Source organism: Equus quagga, chromosome 16, assembly GCF_021613505.1.
Source record: "Equus quagga isolate Etosha38 chromosome 16, UCLA_HA_Equagga_1.0, whole genome shotgun sequence".
NCBI classification, from domain to species: Eukaryota; Metazoa; Chordata; class Mammalia; order Perissodactyla; family Equidae; genus Equus; species Equus quagga.
In genome coordinates, this window is record NC_060282.1 from 76,941,023 (window position 1) to 76,956,255 (window position 15,233).

Sequence of the window (15,233 nt, forward strand, 5' to 3'; positions counted from 1 at the left end):
GGGGAGAAAAAGGAAAAAATAAAATCTTTAAAAAAAAAAAAAAAAAAAAAAAAAGAACTAGAAGGACCCACAACTAGGATATACAACTATATACTGGAGATTTGGGGAGGAAAAAAAAAAGATTCGCAACAGACCTTAGCTCAGGGCCAATCTTCCTCACCAAAAAGCACACCTTTAAAAAAAAAAAAAAAGAAAATTAATTTAATATTACAAAGATAAAATGAATTTATCTGACTTTTTCAAAGACATTTAATACTTGAGACTTTTTAGAATGTGCTGAACTAAAACAGAAAAATTTTTAATAAATATTGGTTAAATAAAAAATAAATAAATGCAGTTCCTTAACTGGTACAAGCTTAGGTAACAAACTCCTTGAAGACAAGGACTAGATCCTATTCTACATAATTATCAGATGGTCTGAAAACGTAGGCTGACTTGAATCAAAGGACTCTGTCACACGCGGACAGCTCTGCTTGCCCTCCATTTGTGGCTAAGCAGAACAGTCTGCATATGACATGTTTGTATAATGCCATGTGAGCAAGGAAAGACTGAACATGGCCCCACAGCATTTCTTGCCTCCTTCAGGCAATCTTCAGGTTGTACGTTAAATGATTCTGGGGGCCATAATACTGCCATCCTTGACATTTAGGCTCTGGAGCTGCCTGATAGGTGAGAATTAAATTTCACAACTCATCGTCCAACATCGCTCCGTTTGAGATACTTGGAGTGAAAGAGAGAGCACTGTCCATAATTAGACCAGGACAGCAAGTGTAACTCTGACCTGTCCCAGGCAAACTAGGACTCATGGTCACCATATTTTACGTTATGCAAAAAATGGCGGCCTCAGTTCTGCTGACCTCCCGGGGCAGAGAGGCCATTAGGAACGCCAGCTTTGCCCTGATGGGTTAACTATGTATTTTGAGGCTGCAAAATAGGTGACAAGATTTGAGATTCGTGGCACAAATATTCTTTATCTGACCTTCTAAAGTAGACCCAAAGCAAGATCATGGCTGCCCTCAGTGGTAACACACATCAGCCTCCCAGTTCCTGTATGAAGTCATAGCATTTAGCCAACCTAGAAAACAGAATGTGGCTCATTGGAAACACGTTGGTTTTTCATGATTAACAGTGAGTCACTTCATGTAGAAACTATTGCTGTAAAAGGAGAAAGTCAGGAATACAAGAGGCAAGACAGCCTGGGGAAAGGCATGGGAAAGTAAAACAAATCTTTCACCAGGCGCTGTTGAATTCATGTATTGAAGGTTGATCAACGCAGAAGCGAGCACATGAACGAAAAGTACCCTGTGGTGTGTTCGGTGGATGAACAAAGGGTCTCTATCCAGCCTCCTAGCTCCTTTGAGGAGCACACAGAACCACCTCAGTGCTGTTTTCGCAGCACTAGGGAGGCCTGAGGCATTACAGAGTAGCTTTTCCCACCACTGCCTTCTGAGGGCCAATGACAGGATCAAGAGAGTGTCTGCAGTCAGATTCAGGTGGGTAATTAACTTCTGATGACTCCTCTTAAAAGCTAATTCAGGCAAACGGAAGCCATGGGACTGACCCATCGGGATAAATGGCTCAGAAGTCAGCAACCCTGTGGTTTCGCAAGTTTGATTTAAAAAATCATTAATTCTTGTGGATAAATACGAATAAAGAGAAACAATCAAATGGTGTTTGAATCTAGAGAAAAAACAGTAAATCGTAGAATATCACATGGAAGGTGGGACTGAAAAATGGGAAAGTACGATCTGCAAGGAAGGAATTTGGCCTTTTCCAGTGGAAAAATCTTAGTGGGAGGGTTTTTGTTTTTACAGTTTTTAAAGGGCAAAGGTGCCCTTTATGAATTCGCCTGTGTGTTTGGGGCTGGGCCAGCCCCAGACTTTGTATACAATGTAATGTATATCAGGAGTGGCAATTTGGTTGGAGGCGGGCTTGAGGAGGTCTGGGTTGCTAGGAGATCTATTTTGAGGCGGTGTTGCCTAGTAAGCAGTGTTCTTACTAAGATTTTGTGTTTACTAGGGTGTCCTTGCAAACATCCTCCTGCTCCATTTCAAGATGCCCCCTTAGGTGCTGTATTTTTAGACCTAGAACACTTTGAACACAGCCCACAGGAGGCATGAAAGGATTTGCCCAATCTACATATTCCCGCTATCTGTTCCCATGAGCTAAGGACAAATATAATACCCAATAATAGATAAGTTTGGACAATAGGGAGATCTATGTAAGTAAAGGAAACAAACTGATCTTACACTACAATGAGCCATTATGCCCCCTGCCTTATTTTGAAACCAATCACCTTTTATTACTGTAACTTTTGCAACATCTCATTTTCCCTCCAGCGATTCTCACACCCAGTTAATTTAGCAAGCACGGATTCATGATGGCTAGCCACTTGCAATCATGTTGTGTAAGAATCAAACCGCTTCAAAAAGAACAAAGTCTATAAATAACTCCATGTGTATAAGTGCTTTACTAAGAAATCATCTCATTTCCAAAAACCAAATAAAACAACCTTCCACTGATGGATGGCAGCTTGTCGTGGCTGGACACATTGAAGGGTCCAGAACTTAACATTCAGGGTGTGCCTTAAGTGGTATAGCTCCCTGACCTGATTCTCATTTGGGAATTTTTGCTGCTACAGACAACTCAGAGGATGCAGATCCATGCTCTATCCACTATAGATAGTTCTGACTTGGAACTGATATCAAATGAGATTTTCTTAAGGGAAGATCTGGTCTTAAGCTGGGCAGGCAAAGCTTGTCTAGAGCAAGACAAGCCAGAAAGAGTCAAGATCAAAAAACTGGTTATAAAATTTAAGGGAGAAACTAGGTTTAAATACATATATTATCCGCCCCCCCCTACCCCATTGGAAGCCTTGTATCTTGCTTCCTGGTAAGGAGACAGAATAGCTGCCTAGGCTAATTAGAAAAAATGTCCAGACATTGAGTAAGAAAATTTTTGGAGTGAGTTTGTCCAAATTCCTGTCTTTTCTATATATTTTTATGGAGATATAATCAGAAAATACTTACGCACTGAAGTATAAAGTCACCTCACCATGGCAAAGCCACATGCAGATTCTTTTATACTTTACAAGCTTGCTACTCAAAGCCTGGTCCCCAGACCAGTATCACTGACGTCACCCGGGAGTTTGTTAGAAATGCACGATCTTGCGCCCTACTCTGGACCTACCGACTCCGAATCTGCATTTTGACCAGATCACCAGGGGATCTGTTTGTGCACTAAAAGTTGAGAAGGACCACTTTATAGGGATCGCTTTTCTTTCCCCTCCCCTTTTTTGATTAAGCTGGGCATGTCCTTAAAGAAGACTCATTTGTGTGAATGTGGATTGCTTTGTGCCTCCTCAGGAATGATCTATTTAAAGTGTTGCTCTCTTTCTCCACCAGCTGCACCCTTCTAGGCTACCAAAGCTTGCTGTCCTCAGGAAATGATTATATACTATAATCAACTTTGTGGAAGGCACATTTATCCGTACAAACTGTAACTGGGAAGTTGTCTTTGAATAAAATTACACAATACACACCAAAGCTATGTGTGTGATTGTGGGATGTGAAGTTGACAAGGTAACGTTTATCGAAGAAAAACTAAGAGAAATATTGCAATTTACCAGTAGGTGGAAATAGAGTCATTTTGAGTCTATTTTTCAGGGCCATGAACTACAGCAGGAGTGCTTCATAAGCTGAAAGGGACCCAAGAAATCATTTAGTCTAATTCTTACTTCCTTAGTTTCATAGATGAGAAGACTGAGGTCGAGAGAGATTAAATAAAATTGCATCTGTCTTACAAATGGTAGCATTCTAGAGCCACTGGGGGGGGGGGGGGGGCTTGGTAGTAACTTTTGATTCTTCAACCATTTTCGTCCTTAAGAATGATGTGTTATTATCCTCCGGCATGAGGAAAGACACGGTGCGACACCTCGCTGCCTCTGTGCTGCTACTGAAACCAGGGACCAGCGCAGTCACTCACGTCTGTAAGGAAAGGCTGGGATAAAGCTGGTCTTCCTGCTTCCCTGTGTTGTAATGCATCAGTCTTAATCGAGTAATAATTCTCCTCCCTTTTTCCAATGAAGAGATACTCCACCTGCCCCTAAAGTCATACAAGACTTTAATCAGATTTGTTTTCACAACATTTTTGATCTTTACACCTCATCTTGGGTTCCAGTAGAGTAGCCTGGAACAAGACTTTAGTTAGCAAGTTAAGGAAGTATTTAACGTTTGTCAGAGCTTGAAATCTATTACCATTATTCTTAAATAAGAAAGCGGCAATAGGGCACATGTGTATGGTGACGGACGGTAGCTAGTCTTTGGGCGGGGAACACGATGTAGTCTATACAGAAATGGAAACATAATGACGTGCAGCTGAAAAAAAAAATTAGATCCTTTTGCAAGAAAAAGGGAAGACAGGGAATCTGAATTTAGGGCTTGAGGGACATGAGAAATAATCTACCCCAATCTCCCTTTCTCTCTATATTACAGATAGGAGGCATGAGAGAATGGGGGGCTCAGCCTGTGCCCACAGTAGCAGAGCAACCACTGTGACCTTCTTCTTGGTTCCATAGGAGACACTAACAGGTATTTTGGCCTATATGTTTCTATTTTGTTTGTTGATGTGTTGTAACCACAAAAGGGTTATTTCCACTCATCACATCCAAGAGTGTGTTTAAAAGCTACATTTTAGGTAACGCCTCTGGTATAAAAACTTTCTGAAGTACCTAACTATTTAGTACTATGGTGCCATTCTCCTTTTGATATTGCTGTAATATGGTTGATTATGATAATCTAAAAATTAGGATTCCAGTACCGAATTCTGGCTATTGTTACCATAGTCTACACAAAAATGGATAAAACATGTTAAATCAGCACATTAAAAAGTCAAGCCCAGAGACACAGGAGCTACCTTCCCTGGAGGCGGGGGCTGCCTCAGGAATCTGGAAGACGGCACTTGCCTCACTGAGCAAATGACACACTCAGCTGCCCCGAGAACATCAACGTTTTCTGAGCAGTAGAGCCTGGGGCATGGGACAGGCTGGCCCTCCGTGGCACAATTATGCCGCCTGAGTCACTCAGTATCAAAATGGTACCACAAGGAAACTGGAGTGACCTTAAAATTGAGGTAGGACTTGAAATAAAAAGGGCACAGGGCAGGGAGTAAGTGTCTCGAGCCATGCTGGGAGATGACAAAGCGACCTCAGATGTCAGTTTGCTGCAGATGGTCCAAGCACTAGTGTCTTGGTATGGTTCAGGGGACTGGAGCCTCTACTCAGCTCCAGGAGGAGTACAGTGAGCAACAGGCAGCCAAGTGTGCTCCTACATCACAAGGTCTTGGGTGACAAGGACCTGGACAGGGAAGCTGGTTCTGCCACTCTGTGAACTTTCTCTGCCTTATTTCCTCTTTCAAAAACTTGGGATAACGCTCTTTAGCAAAACTTTAGAGGATTTAGCAGAATTAATGGATACCGAGTGTCCAGGAAGCACAGCACCCAGCACAAATAGGCACTCAATAAATGGGCCTCAGCTCCACTCAGGCGGCTGGCCTCTCTAAGCGGCAACTTCTTCACCTCAACCAAACTCACTCGCACCGGGACCGGGGAGCGCAAAGCAGGATAAGTGACAAAGACACCTTGAAAAGTATAACGTTCTACACACAAACGCACGGTATTATGATGATGAAAGGCGAGGAGGAAATGTGCCAGAGTCTAAAGACTCTGGGGTCTGAGAAGAAACTGTGAAGGGCTCACTCAGCTGGGAATATAAACTAATACTTATTCCTGAATGGCAACGTTTAATAGCAATGACAGTCTCTCAAGCTGAAACTTCCCCCGGAGTTTTAGTTTGGAAATCGAACTTGCTGGGACACGTCCACCCACCTTGCACCTTCGGATAACATCGTCTGATTCAACTTAGACCCACCCTGCGTCCACCAAACCACCGATTGATCAATTGCTGCCACCCAAGCCCAGCGAGGGCTCATTCATTCCTTGGGGTGTTCTGAATGCAAAAAGGGCGGCGGCTGGATGGCGAAACGGTGGGGCCCGGGTGAAGCGGGACGCCCTTCCGGCTTCCCGGCGTGCGGAGGCGCCGAAAGGTGCTGGAGGCGGCGGCCGGGCCCGCGTGGGGCGCGCCGGGTGAGGCCGGGCTCGCCGGCGGCCCCGGCGGAGCCTCGCGTCCTGCAGGCGGAGCCCCCGGGAGCCCAGCCCTGAGGGCGCGCGGGGGGCGGGGAGGGGCGTGGACCGGGCGGTGCGCGCCTCCCATTGGCTCCCCGGCTCCTCCCCGCCTCTCATTGGCTGCTCGGCCCGGCCCGCGCGTGCGCCGCCTTTATAAAGCAGCGGCTGCTGCAGGGAGATCGCACGCCAAGCTCCTTGCCTGGGTCTCCGCTCTGCTGCATCTGCACCCCGGCGGCGCCCACCATGGCCACCATTGAGCAGCTGGTAGGAAGATGGCGCTTGGTGGAGAGCAAAGGCTTTGACGAATACATGAAGGAAGTAGGTGAGGGATCCGGCCCTGCGGCGCCTGCAACGTGGCGTGCATGTGTCTGTCCCTAGGTCCCCTTCACCGTGCTGGGCGCAGGGTCCGGGCACGCTCGGTCGCCTCCCGCCCACCTCTTGGCCCCTCTGCCGCCCTCCATCCCTCGCCACGCGGCGCTGGTTGCCGCTCTGCGCTGCACGGCGCGGACACGCAGCCCGGCCCGGGATTCCAAGATGTGCTGGCTGGTGGTCCCCCCAGCGCACTGCTCCTGTCCCCCAACCCACGTGGCCGCCGCCGCCCTGCTTCCTGCCCTAGCGCCTTCACCCTTTCCTTCGAGCCCCTCCACGCAGCGCCTTTCGCTCTCCCAAGTTTGCTTTCCCACCACCCATCATCCCTCCTGCCACCATGCCGCCTCTCCCACTGGGCCCCTTGCGGCTGCACCCGCACTGCTGCATCTTTTGTTCCTGGATGGCGCGTGGGTCCCGCTCGCTCCCTTCCACAGGGACGCGGTGCCGGGGCGCGGTTTCCAGCAGAAACCCTAGAGGGTCCGAAGGGCTACAGCGTCCCCTTTCATTCCGCTCTCCGTCCCATCTCCTCCACCCCCAGGGCCTCCGCCCGCCATCACCGGGCGAGCCGGCCCCTTTGGGTTGGTGCAGATCCCCGGGGCGCCTCGGCGCATCCTCACCCTTGAGCCCCAGAGGGGCTCTCAGACGCGTGGCGCTGGCAGCGCTGACCTGCTGCTGACATTGCCCCGCCGGGGACGGCAGTGGGCGGGTGGCCTGTGGGAGGAGCGCTAGGGGGCCACCTGTGCCTGGGGGTGGCCGTGCGCTGCTGTGTCTTGAGCGTGAGGGGCAAAGAGGTAGTGAGTGGACTTGTTTGGAAAACCGCCTTCAGAAACAGCTGGCCCTTCCGCGGCTGCCTTCTAACTGCATGCGAGATGGGCGTGGTCCTGCAGCGGGCGCCTGACTTCTGACCTTCCGGAGGAGAATGAGTCCCTAAGAGAAGATTCAAGATTTCTCTCCCACTCAAAACTGTGCTTTATTTTTCTATTATTGTCCTTTCCTAAGCCGGTGACAACGATAGCATGCTGCTTGAGACAGTGGGCAGATTAGCAAACAAAAATGGACCTTTGCCACAGGCCCCTAGGAAGTGGGATGGCGTAGCATCGCATGGGTCCTGTCTGGAAGGGGCCTTCCAGCCCTAAACAGCTGGGACTATGAGGGTGCTTTAGAAGCCAACATCCCACATCCCACACACCATCGCACATGGCTGTGCTCTGGTGCACAGATTACCACGAAGACTCTGTTGAAACCTGGTCTCTCAGGCACTTCAGAAACACTCCTTCATTAGCCTTTATGCGAGACAGTGACTGGTTAGGGCTGGTTCTCTGGTGAATTTTGAGTGTATTTAGGCTACTGTGAGGAAAACTGGAAGGCAGTGTTTCTCTTTTTTTCACTGTAAGCCTGGATCCAGACGACTCTGGAAAAAGCTGATGGCTGCGCTCATATCCAAGAAATGTAGCATCCGTGTGTTCACCTGTGTGAGCACCAAATAGAGAATGCCGTCTTGCCCGTTGAAAATGAATGTGTTTATGAGATGGCTGGTTTCCAGGGTTCTGGTGTCAGGAGTGTTGTCAAGGCAAAATTCGTTAGAGATTAATCCGTTTATTTATCCCAAGTGGAAATAAATAATGACTCAACCAACAACACAAGGCACCAGCCCTGAGCTGGCGAAAGAAAAGGCTCCAAGGGGACACTGGGTGTTCTTGTCAAGCCAGTCACTCTGCTTAGGTGGTAGTTTCCTCATTTGTGAAACTGGCAGTTGGCTTAGGATCTAAGTTTCCTTCTAGATATTAACACCAAGGGGAAATACACAGATTATAAATTAAACATGATATCAATATAGTAATTGAGTTACGCAGCTATGAAATGTTCTCTGTGATGGAGGGTGAGATTTTTTCCATATATTGCCATCTGGATTGTGCTGTTAACTTTTCAAACCTTGTGCTATGTGGGTATCTCGGGGTAGATTTCTGTTTGGTGTAGTCTATTAATCAAGTATTTATCCAGGGCCTTTTATGTGCCAGACCGTGTGCTGGAGTCATCTCATCCATGGTGGGCAGAATTGAGAAATCCATTTGAGAAGTCTGGATTTCTTCCCTGACTTTCTGATGGCCAGCATAGCATGGTGGCCAAGAGCTGAGGTTTGGAGCCAAATTGCCTGCACTGTTGGCTTGCAGCTCTGTCACTTCCTAGCCGAATGAGCTTGGCTAAGTGACTTCAGTGCCTCACTCTTTTACCTGTAAAATGGAGGCAGTGCTGGCCACCTTTGACAGGGTGGTTGTTGCAAGGCTTCCATGAATTAGCATATGTTGAGTGCTGGCATGTGGTGAGCACTGGATATGTGTTTACAATAGTTATTGATAAGTGAAGATATGCACAGCATAGCAGTTATAGTTGAATGACTACTGCTGTTATGTGAACTATAACTCTGGTCTTCCTGTTATCTAACGTGATATAACATTACACAGGAGTGGGAATGGCTCTGCGGAAAATGGGTGCAATGGCCAAACCAGATTGTATCATTACTTCTGACGGCAAAAACCTCACCATAAAAACCGAGAGCACTTTGAAAACAACGCAGTTTTCATGTAACCTGGGAGAGAAGTTTGAAGAAACTACAGCTGATGGCAGAAAAACTCAGGTCAGTCATACTTATAAAATCGTGGAAGCTTCTAGAATGATAGATGGTATTAATAACAGTCTTACTGTTTACAGGCAAGAACATAATGAAAAAGTGTCAAGTTATTTTATGAATTGAGCTTTGACCAATTAATGAGGGTTCTAGGTTCATAACTTTCTCTATTTTGTAAAAATATTTTAAGGACCACGAGAGAGAAAGAGTGTCTCATATGTGTGTCTAGATTGAAAAGCATAAAGTATTATGAATAAGATCAGTATGGGTTAATGAAATAGAACAGAAAGGAGAAGATGAAAAATGTTGATTGAGGAGGTTATGAGTCATGGAAACTTGCTTGTAGTGTATTTTGAAAGATTAAGAAGTGTGCTTTATTTTTGCAGACTGTCTGCAACTTTACAGACGGCGCATTGGTTCAACATCAGGAATGGGATGGGAAGGAAAGCACAATAACGAGAAAATTGCAAGATGGGAAATTAGTGGTGGTAAGTGCCAAACAACTTATGTGTTCTTGGGTTCTTTTTTATATTCATAGTTCACATAACTGTTCTATGTCACTGATCATGAAGAGGAGGACTACATGTGAAAGAAAAAAATTCAAAATAACAAGTCAAATACTAGAACACTAATAACTAAGAAAGCCCTTTGTGGGGCTAGAGAGGTGAGATGGTGAAGCAGAGGATGTCAACTAGACGGAGCTGGGTGTCATCCATCCTCAGCTGTTACATTACAGTATAATCTTGGGCAAGCCACCAAAGTGCCCTCTTGCGCATACATTTTCCCCTTTCTTTGAAATGAATAATATTTGCCAAGACCAAATGAATAATTTAGATAGCGCAAATCAGTACTTTAAGTTTCAGTAAAGCGCAGTCACATCTTAAGCAAAATAACAGGTTCTAGCTTTTCAAACCCAGGAATCCTGAAACCCCTTTTCTTCATCTGTGAAGTACGTTAGAGGTTTGTAGGATTCTGATCCTAGCATTTAACCAGCACCATTGCTCTGGGGTGCAAGAGTAATCTAACTCTAATGTCGTTCTGTGTCCTAGGAGTGCGTCATGAACAATGTCACCTGTACTCGGGTCTATGAAAAAGTGGAGTAAGAATGCCAGCATCATTTTGGACAGGAATTAGCTGCGAGGATGAACAAGCTCAGTTCAATGAGCAAATCTTCATACTGCTGCTTTTTTTTCATTACTGTGTGCGATTATCTTTATCACAAACATTTTGCATGCAACTGTTTCAAAGTGTTGGTTTAATTAGGATTATCTCTTTGGTTAGTAAATAAATGTGTTTGTGCTATACCAGTGTTGCCTGCTTTTTTTTTTAACTTTATAGGAAATGAGTGATGAGTTTTAATAACTGTGAGTTGAATAGGTTCTCGGGTAGTCTTAAGGGTACTATATTGAGATTATGTTTTAGTAATTTATTTGTAGAGCTACTTCTGTGGCAAATACACTGCCAATCAGTTAGGCTTGCCCCGTACTATTTGAACTCAAGAATCTTACATTTCTGGGAGACACTGCTCTCATTAAGAAATAAGTACATAAACTTAATAATTTAAATATTAGAGTAAGGATTAAATTGCCATCATTGACTAATATCATACTTTTAATGGTGCACTTATAACTATTATTCAAGAATTCAGCAATCAAAAATTCATTTAATAAACTTTCTGAGAACCTATGTGCCAGGCAGTGTTCTAGAGGTTGAGGTATGTCTGAACACAAGGACAAATCATTTCCCTCACTGTGAGAAGAAGAAACACTCCTAGCTTTGGAAGAACACGATGTACTCATTAACCAAAGCCGTGGAAGTAGGACAGCTCTAAACAACTTCTTGTGTTTATATAAATAACTAGTCTTCTAGTGAACTCCTGTTCATTTCTTGAACCCAAATACAAATACGTGCAGTTCATACTTGGAGAAATAGCTTGTAGGCACTGGGTTAAAGCTTTGTGTGCATGATCCTCAGAGCAAAACTTAGAGGAGCTGGTGCCATTCTCTTTATTCTGCAACCAAGAAAACAGGTTTTTGACCGTCAACCTGTTCAAGGACGTAGGAAGTAGAGCTGGATTGGGAATCGACATATCGAGTCCAATCAATGGCTGTTCAATCATTCTGCAAAGCTGCATCTTCTCAACTTGTATAAAGATCCTGGTCTAAAGCTGCTAAATGCAGTAACAGACTTTTCTAAAAACACCATGCGCTGTAATCTTAGTCGGTAAGAATCTTGAGAATTACCAAAGTCAGCCATCAGTAAAAGTTCGACTAACTGATGCTCTCGCCCTGTGTGACAACACAGGATGTAGCCATGAGCCGCATGTGGCTGTTGGACACTTGAAATCTGGCTTGTCTGAACTGAGATGTGCTGTAAGTAAAATACATAGAATTTCAAAGACTTGATACAAAAAAATGCCTCCTTTTTTATATTATTACATGTTGAAATAACTTTTGGATATAGTTGGTGACCTATTATATATTAATCAAATTAGTTTTCTCTGTTTCTTAACCTTTTTTAATGTGGCTAGGAAAATTTTTAAGATTACCTGTGCTGGCATTTTTGTGTCCCTATTTTTTTATTGGACAGTGCTCCTCTAGACCTCTCTATTTGAATTTCCATCTTGCTTATTTTAGTCTCCATGCTAGAGTTCCTCTTTCGTCCTCTTTTCCCACTTTAATAATAGTGTACCTTTATCTGACTTCCTGAACTAAACACAGGGCCAAGTACTTCAAGAGTTTTGTAATTCTCAGAACCACCCTAGATGATGCGTGTTAACTATTTTTTTCTGCATTATTTAAATGAGGAAACTAAGGCTCAGAGTCTAGATAATGGTACCTAGCCACACAGCGGTGCAAGTCAGAACAGATTGGAGCCCAAGTTCATCTGACTGCAAAACCCGTAGTGCTGGCCAGCATGTTCTAACGCCTAGACTGCTTCAGTTTATGGACTGTGGAGTATCACTCGAGGGACACTAGGCCCGTGTTCCTTTCATGGGGTAACTGTTGACATTTTGGGCGAGAGAACAAAATGCTCATGGCACCCGTTGGTCTACCCCAAATTCTCCATACATTTTCAGATGTCCTTTAAGGGTGTGGTACCATCCTTAGTTGAGAACCACTGGGTGAGCAAACGTATCTCATTCTTATGTTACCTGGTGTCAGTTAAGGCCTTCTTTCTGCTAAGCAGCCCTCTCATATCGATTGACTCTTTATCAAAAGATATAAACAAGCGCCTTCATTGAATATTTGTATTTTCTTTTTAACTGGTGGTATGCTGGACAATGTGTTCTGTTTGGTTCTGCAACACACAGGATCTCTTGGGAGTTTCCCTTTTACCCCAGATCTCTCAGCTCTCCTGTCTTCTTTCCTATTCTTTAACACTTTGTTGCCGATAAGCTACCGGCCGTTTCCCCCTGGATGTCATGTTAAATTTCAAACCAGTTTAATCTTTCTAAAATAGAGCGTGATGATTTAAGTGCTTGGGCTTTGGAAGCAGACGGTCCTGGAATCCATTTCTGTCTCTCTACCCTTTAAGAATGATGTGACAGGGCAAGTTACTTAACTTCTGAACCCTACTTACCTCCTTTGTAAAAAGATGCAACATTGCCTGACTCATAGAGTTGTTTAAATATTAGATGAGATAATGTGCGCAAAGCAAGTAGCACAGGACCCAGCACATAGGAAAAGCTTAACGTCTCCCCAGTCCTGCCCAATGGAACTCTCTGTAGTGATGGGAATGGTCTGTAACATCTGCAAATACGGTGGCCACCAGCCACATGTGGGTGGATATTAAGCCCTTGAAATGTGGTGAAGTGCAACCAAGGAACTAAATTTTTAATTTATTTAACTTTCGTTAATTAAGATGTAAGTTGAGATACCCACCCATGGTTAGTGACTGCTGTTTTGGACAGCACAGGATGCTAACCACACATTTTCCAAAATCAAACTTCTTATTTTTGATTTCAAACCTACTCCTCTTGTAGTATTCACCATCTCGATCCATAGGCATGTCATTTTTCCAGTTCCCAGGCTAAAGGCCTTAGAGTCATCTTTAACACCCATCTTTCTTTCCCATGCCATATCTAATCCATTAGCAAATTATTTCAGCTTTGCCCTCAGAATGTATTTAGAATTCAATTACTTTTCCCCTCTTCCACAGATACCACCCTGGTTCAGACACCACCGCCGTCTCTCCTCTGCCCTCTGTATTTGCATTTTTATTCTCCCAGAGCTATTATTTTAAAAAACAGGTTAAAATATGTACTCCTCTGTTGAGAACCCTCCACTGGCTTCTCATTTCACTCACAGTAGAAGCCAAATTCTTTGCAGAGGTCTTGTCTGATCTTCCTGTGTCCCCCCACCTCCTCACACCCCCTCCTAATTTCTTCTCCTGCCACTCTCCTCTCAAACATTTCCCTCTAGCCGCTAGCCATTGCTGACGTGTGTGCTCCTGCCTCAGGGCCTTTGCACCTCCTGTTTTCTCTGCCTGTAACAATCTTCTCTCAGCAATCTGCAGGCTGGGCTTTCTCAGCTTTCTCACTTCCTTCACTTCTCAAATGTCACCCTGGCAGTGAGTCATTCCTAGACCACATTGTGCATAATAGCTGCCACCCTTCCCCCGTATTCTCTATTCCCCTCTGCTGCCCTGACCTTATCACCAATACTTTGCTTGGTTTTTTGTGTTTTGAAAAATGGTTTGGTTATTTCTTGTCCCTCCCACTGTAAAGTAAGCTCTGTGAAGAAGGGACTTGATTTTCACAATGTTCTCTCTCCATCACTCGATTAGGAAACAACATTAGGAAACCCACAGAAGATGCTCAATAAATATTTGTTTATTTAACTACAAGTAAGATGGTTTAACATAAACCATCACCAAAGGAGGAAATGTACAGATGAGCGATGGCTGAACTTTTGGATTATGTCCCCAAGCTCTGCGAAGGCATCAACCGTTCCTGCCTAATGGTATCTGAGCCTAAGGATGAATGGCCGGGGTGAATGACCTCTGTAGTGTCTGTAGGCAGGAGGAGGCTTCTTTATATGCGAGTATAATTAAGTTGATTTATGGTTAGCTTATTCAGTGGTCTCCTGAGTCTTAATCTCTTCGACTGTTTTATCAAAATTCTGGCATTTGAAATTGTCCTACGACCATAAATAGATGGAGAACCATCTTTTTAGCAGCTAGATTTTAATGCTGCCAGTTCAACTTATGCTATTACTCAATTCTTGCTGCTTATTAATCAGTGATTATTAACGTCTATTGTACTTTAAATTCACTTTTAAGTTTATGAGAGTAATTCTAGCTTTTCCCTGGGTTTCGCATCCTCACTGTTCTCCTTTCTTAGCATTGCCCTCGTAGAGTTCCCTGCCATTTGGTGGGTGGGTCATGTGTGATGTGGGCTATCCGGAAGAGCTGATGGAGCTGGTGAACTGCTTTCAAAGCTGAATGACACGTGTCTGGAAATATTGTGAAAGGCAGGGAGGTATGACATGTCACCAGTCCCACAGCGACTGGAAAGTAACTGAAGTCTTATGACATCTAGTCTGTCAGGCTCTGTCACCAGATCATAAGTTTTGACTGAAATAAAGAGTCCAGGTGACATGAGTGAAGGAGTTTATTCAATAATCAGCGTGAGGAGTTCGAACCCCAGGAAAACAGTTCAAGAGCGCTCTGATGGAGCTGCTTCCGGGTGGGTGAGGTTAAGCGCAGCTTACGTCTCTTTCACAGACAGTGCACGTGCAGGGAAGAGGAAAAGAAAAAAAACTTACAACTAGATTTCATATAGGTCAAGAAAAAGAGATAAAGTGCGTCCGGGCTTTTCTCTAGATTATATATTGAAAGTAACACAAACAGGAATTTCTTGGTTACACATCAAACAAGTTCAGAGATGCTGACGTTATCTATCTGCAGAGGGAGGCAAGGACCAGGGTCATTAGTTATTCCCTCAGTCTCCGAGAAATGCAGCTGGGGAGTGTGAGCACGAGGTCCCCCCTTATCTCTCCCTGCTGTGGATCTGTCCAGCTGGCGTCTTCAGTCTTGAGGTGTGGGGTTCAAGGT

The 15,233-nt window shown here is 44.6% G+C and overlaps 1 protein-coding gene across 1 annotated transcript; it reads left to right on the forward strand.

Annotated features, from left to right (window-relative positions):
• The first annotated feature begins 6,357 nt into the window (after positions 1 to 6,357).
• FABP5 (fatty acid binding protein 5) lies at positions 6,358 to 10,480 on the forward strand. The gene is made up of 4 exons (XM_046642645.1): positions 6,358 to 6,503; positions 9,013 to 9,185; positions 9,563 to 9,664; positions 10,226 to 10,480. The coding sequence occupies exons 1-4, from the start codon at positions 6,425 to 6,427 to the stop codon at positions 10,277 to 10,279; spliced, it is 408 nt and encodes a 135-aa protein (XP_046498601.1). The 5' UTR covers positions 6,358 to 6,424; the 3' UTR covers positions 10,280 to 10,480.
• The last annotated feature ends 4,753 nt before the right edge of the window (positions 10,481 to 15,233 follow it).

Coding starts and splice junctions, on each gene's coding strand:
- FABP5 (XM_046642645.1), top strand. CDS start 6,425: ATGGCCACCATTGAGCAGCTGGTAGGAAGATGGCGCTTGGTGGAGAGC. Junction 9,186..9,562: donor CTGATGGCAGAAAAACTCAG/GTCAGTCATACT, acceptor TTATTTTTGCAG/ACTGTCTGCAACTTTACAGA. Junction 9,665..10,225: donor AAGATGGGAAATTAGTGGTG/GTAAGTGCCAAA, acceptor TCTGTGTCCTAG/GAGTGCGTCATGAACAATGT.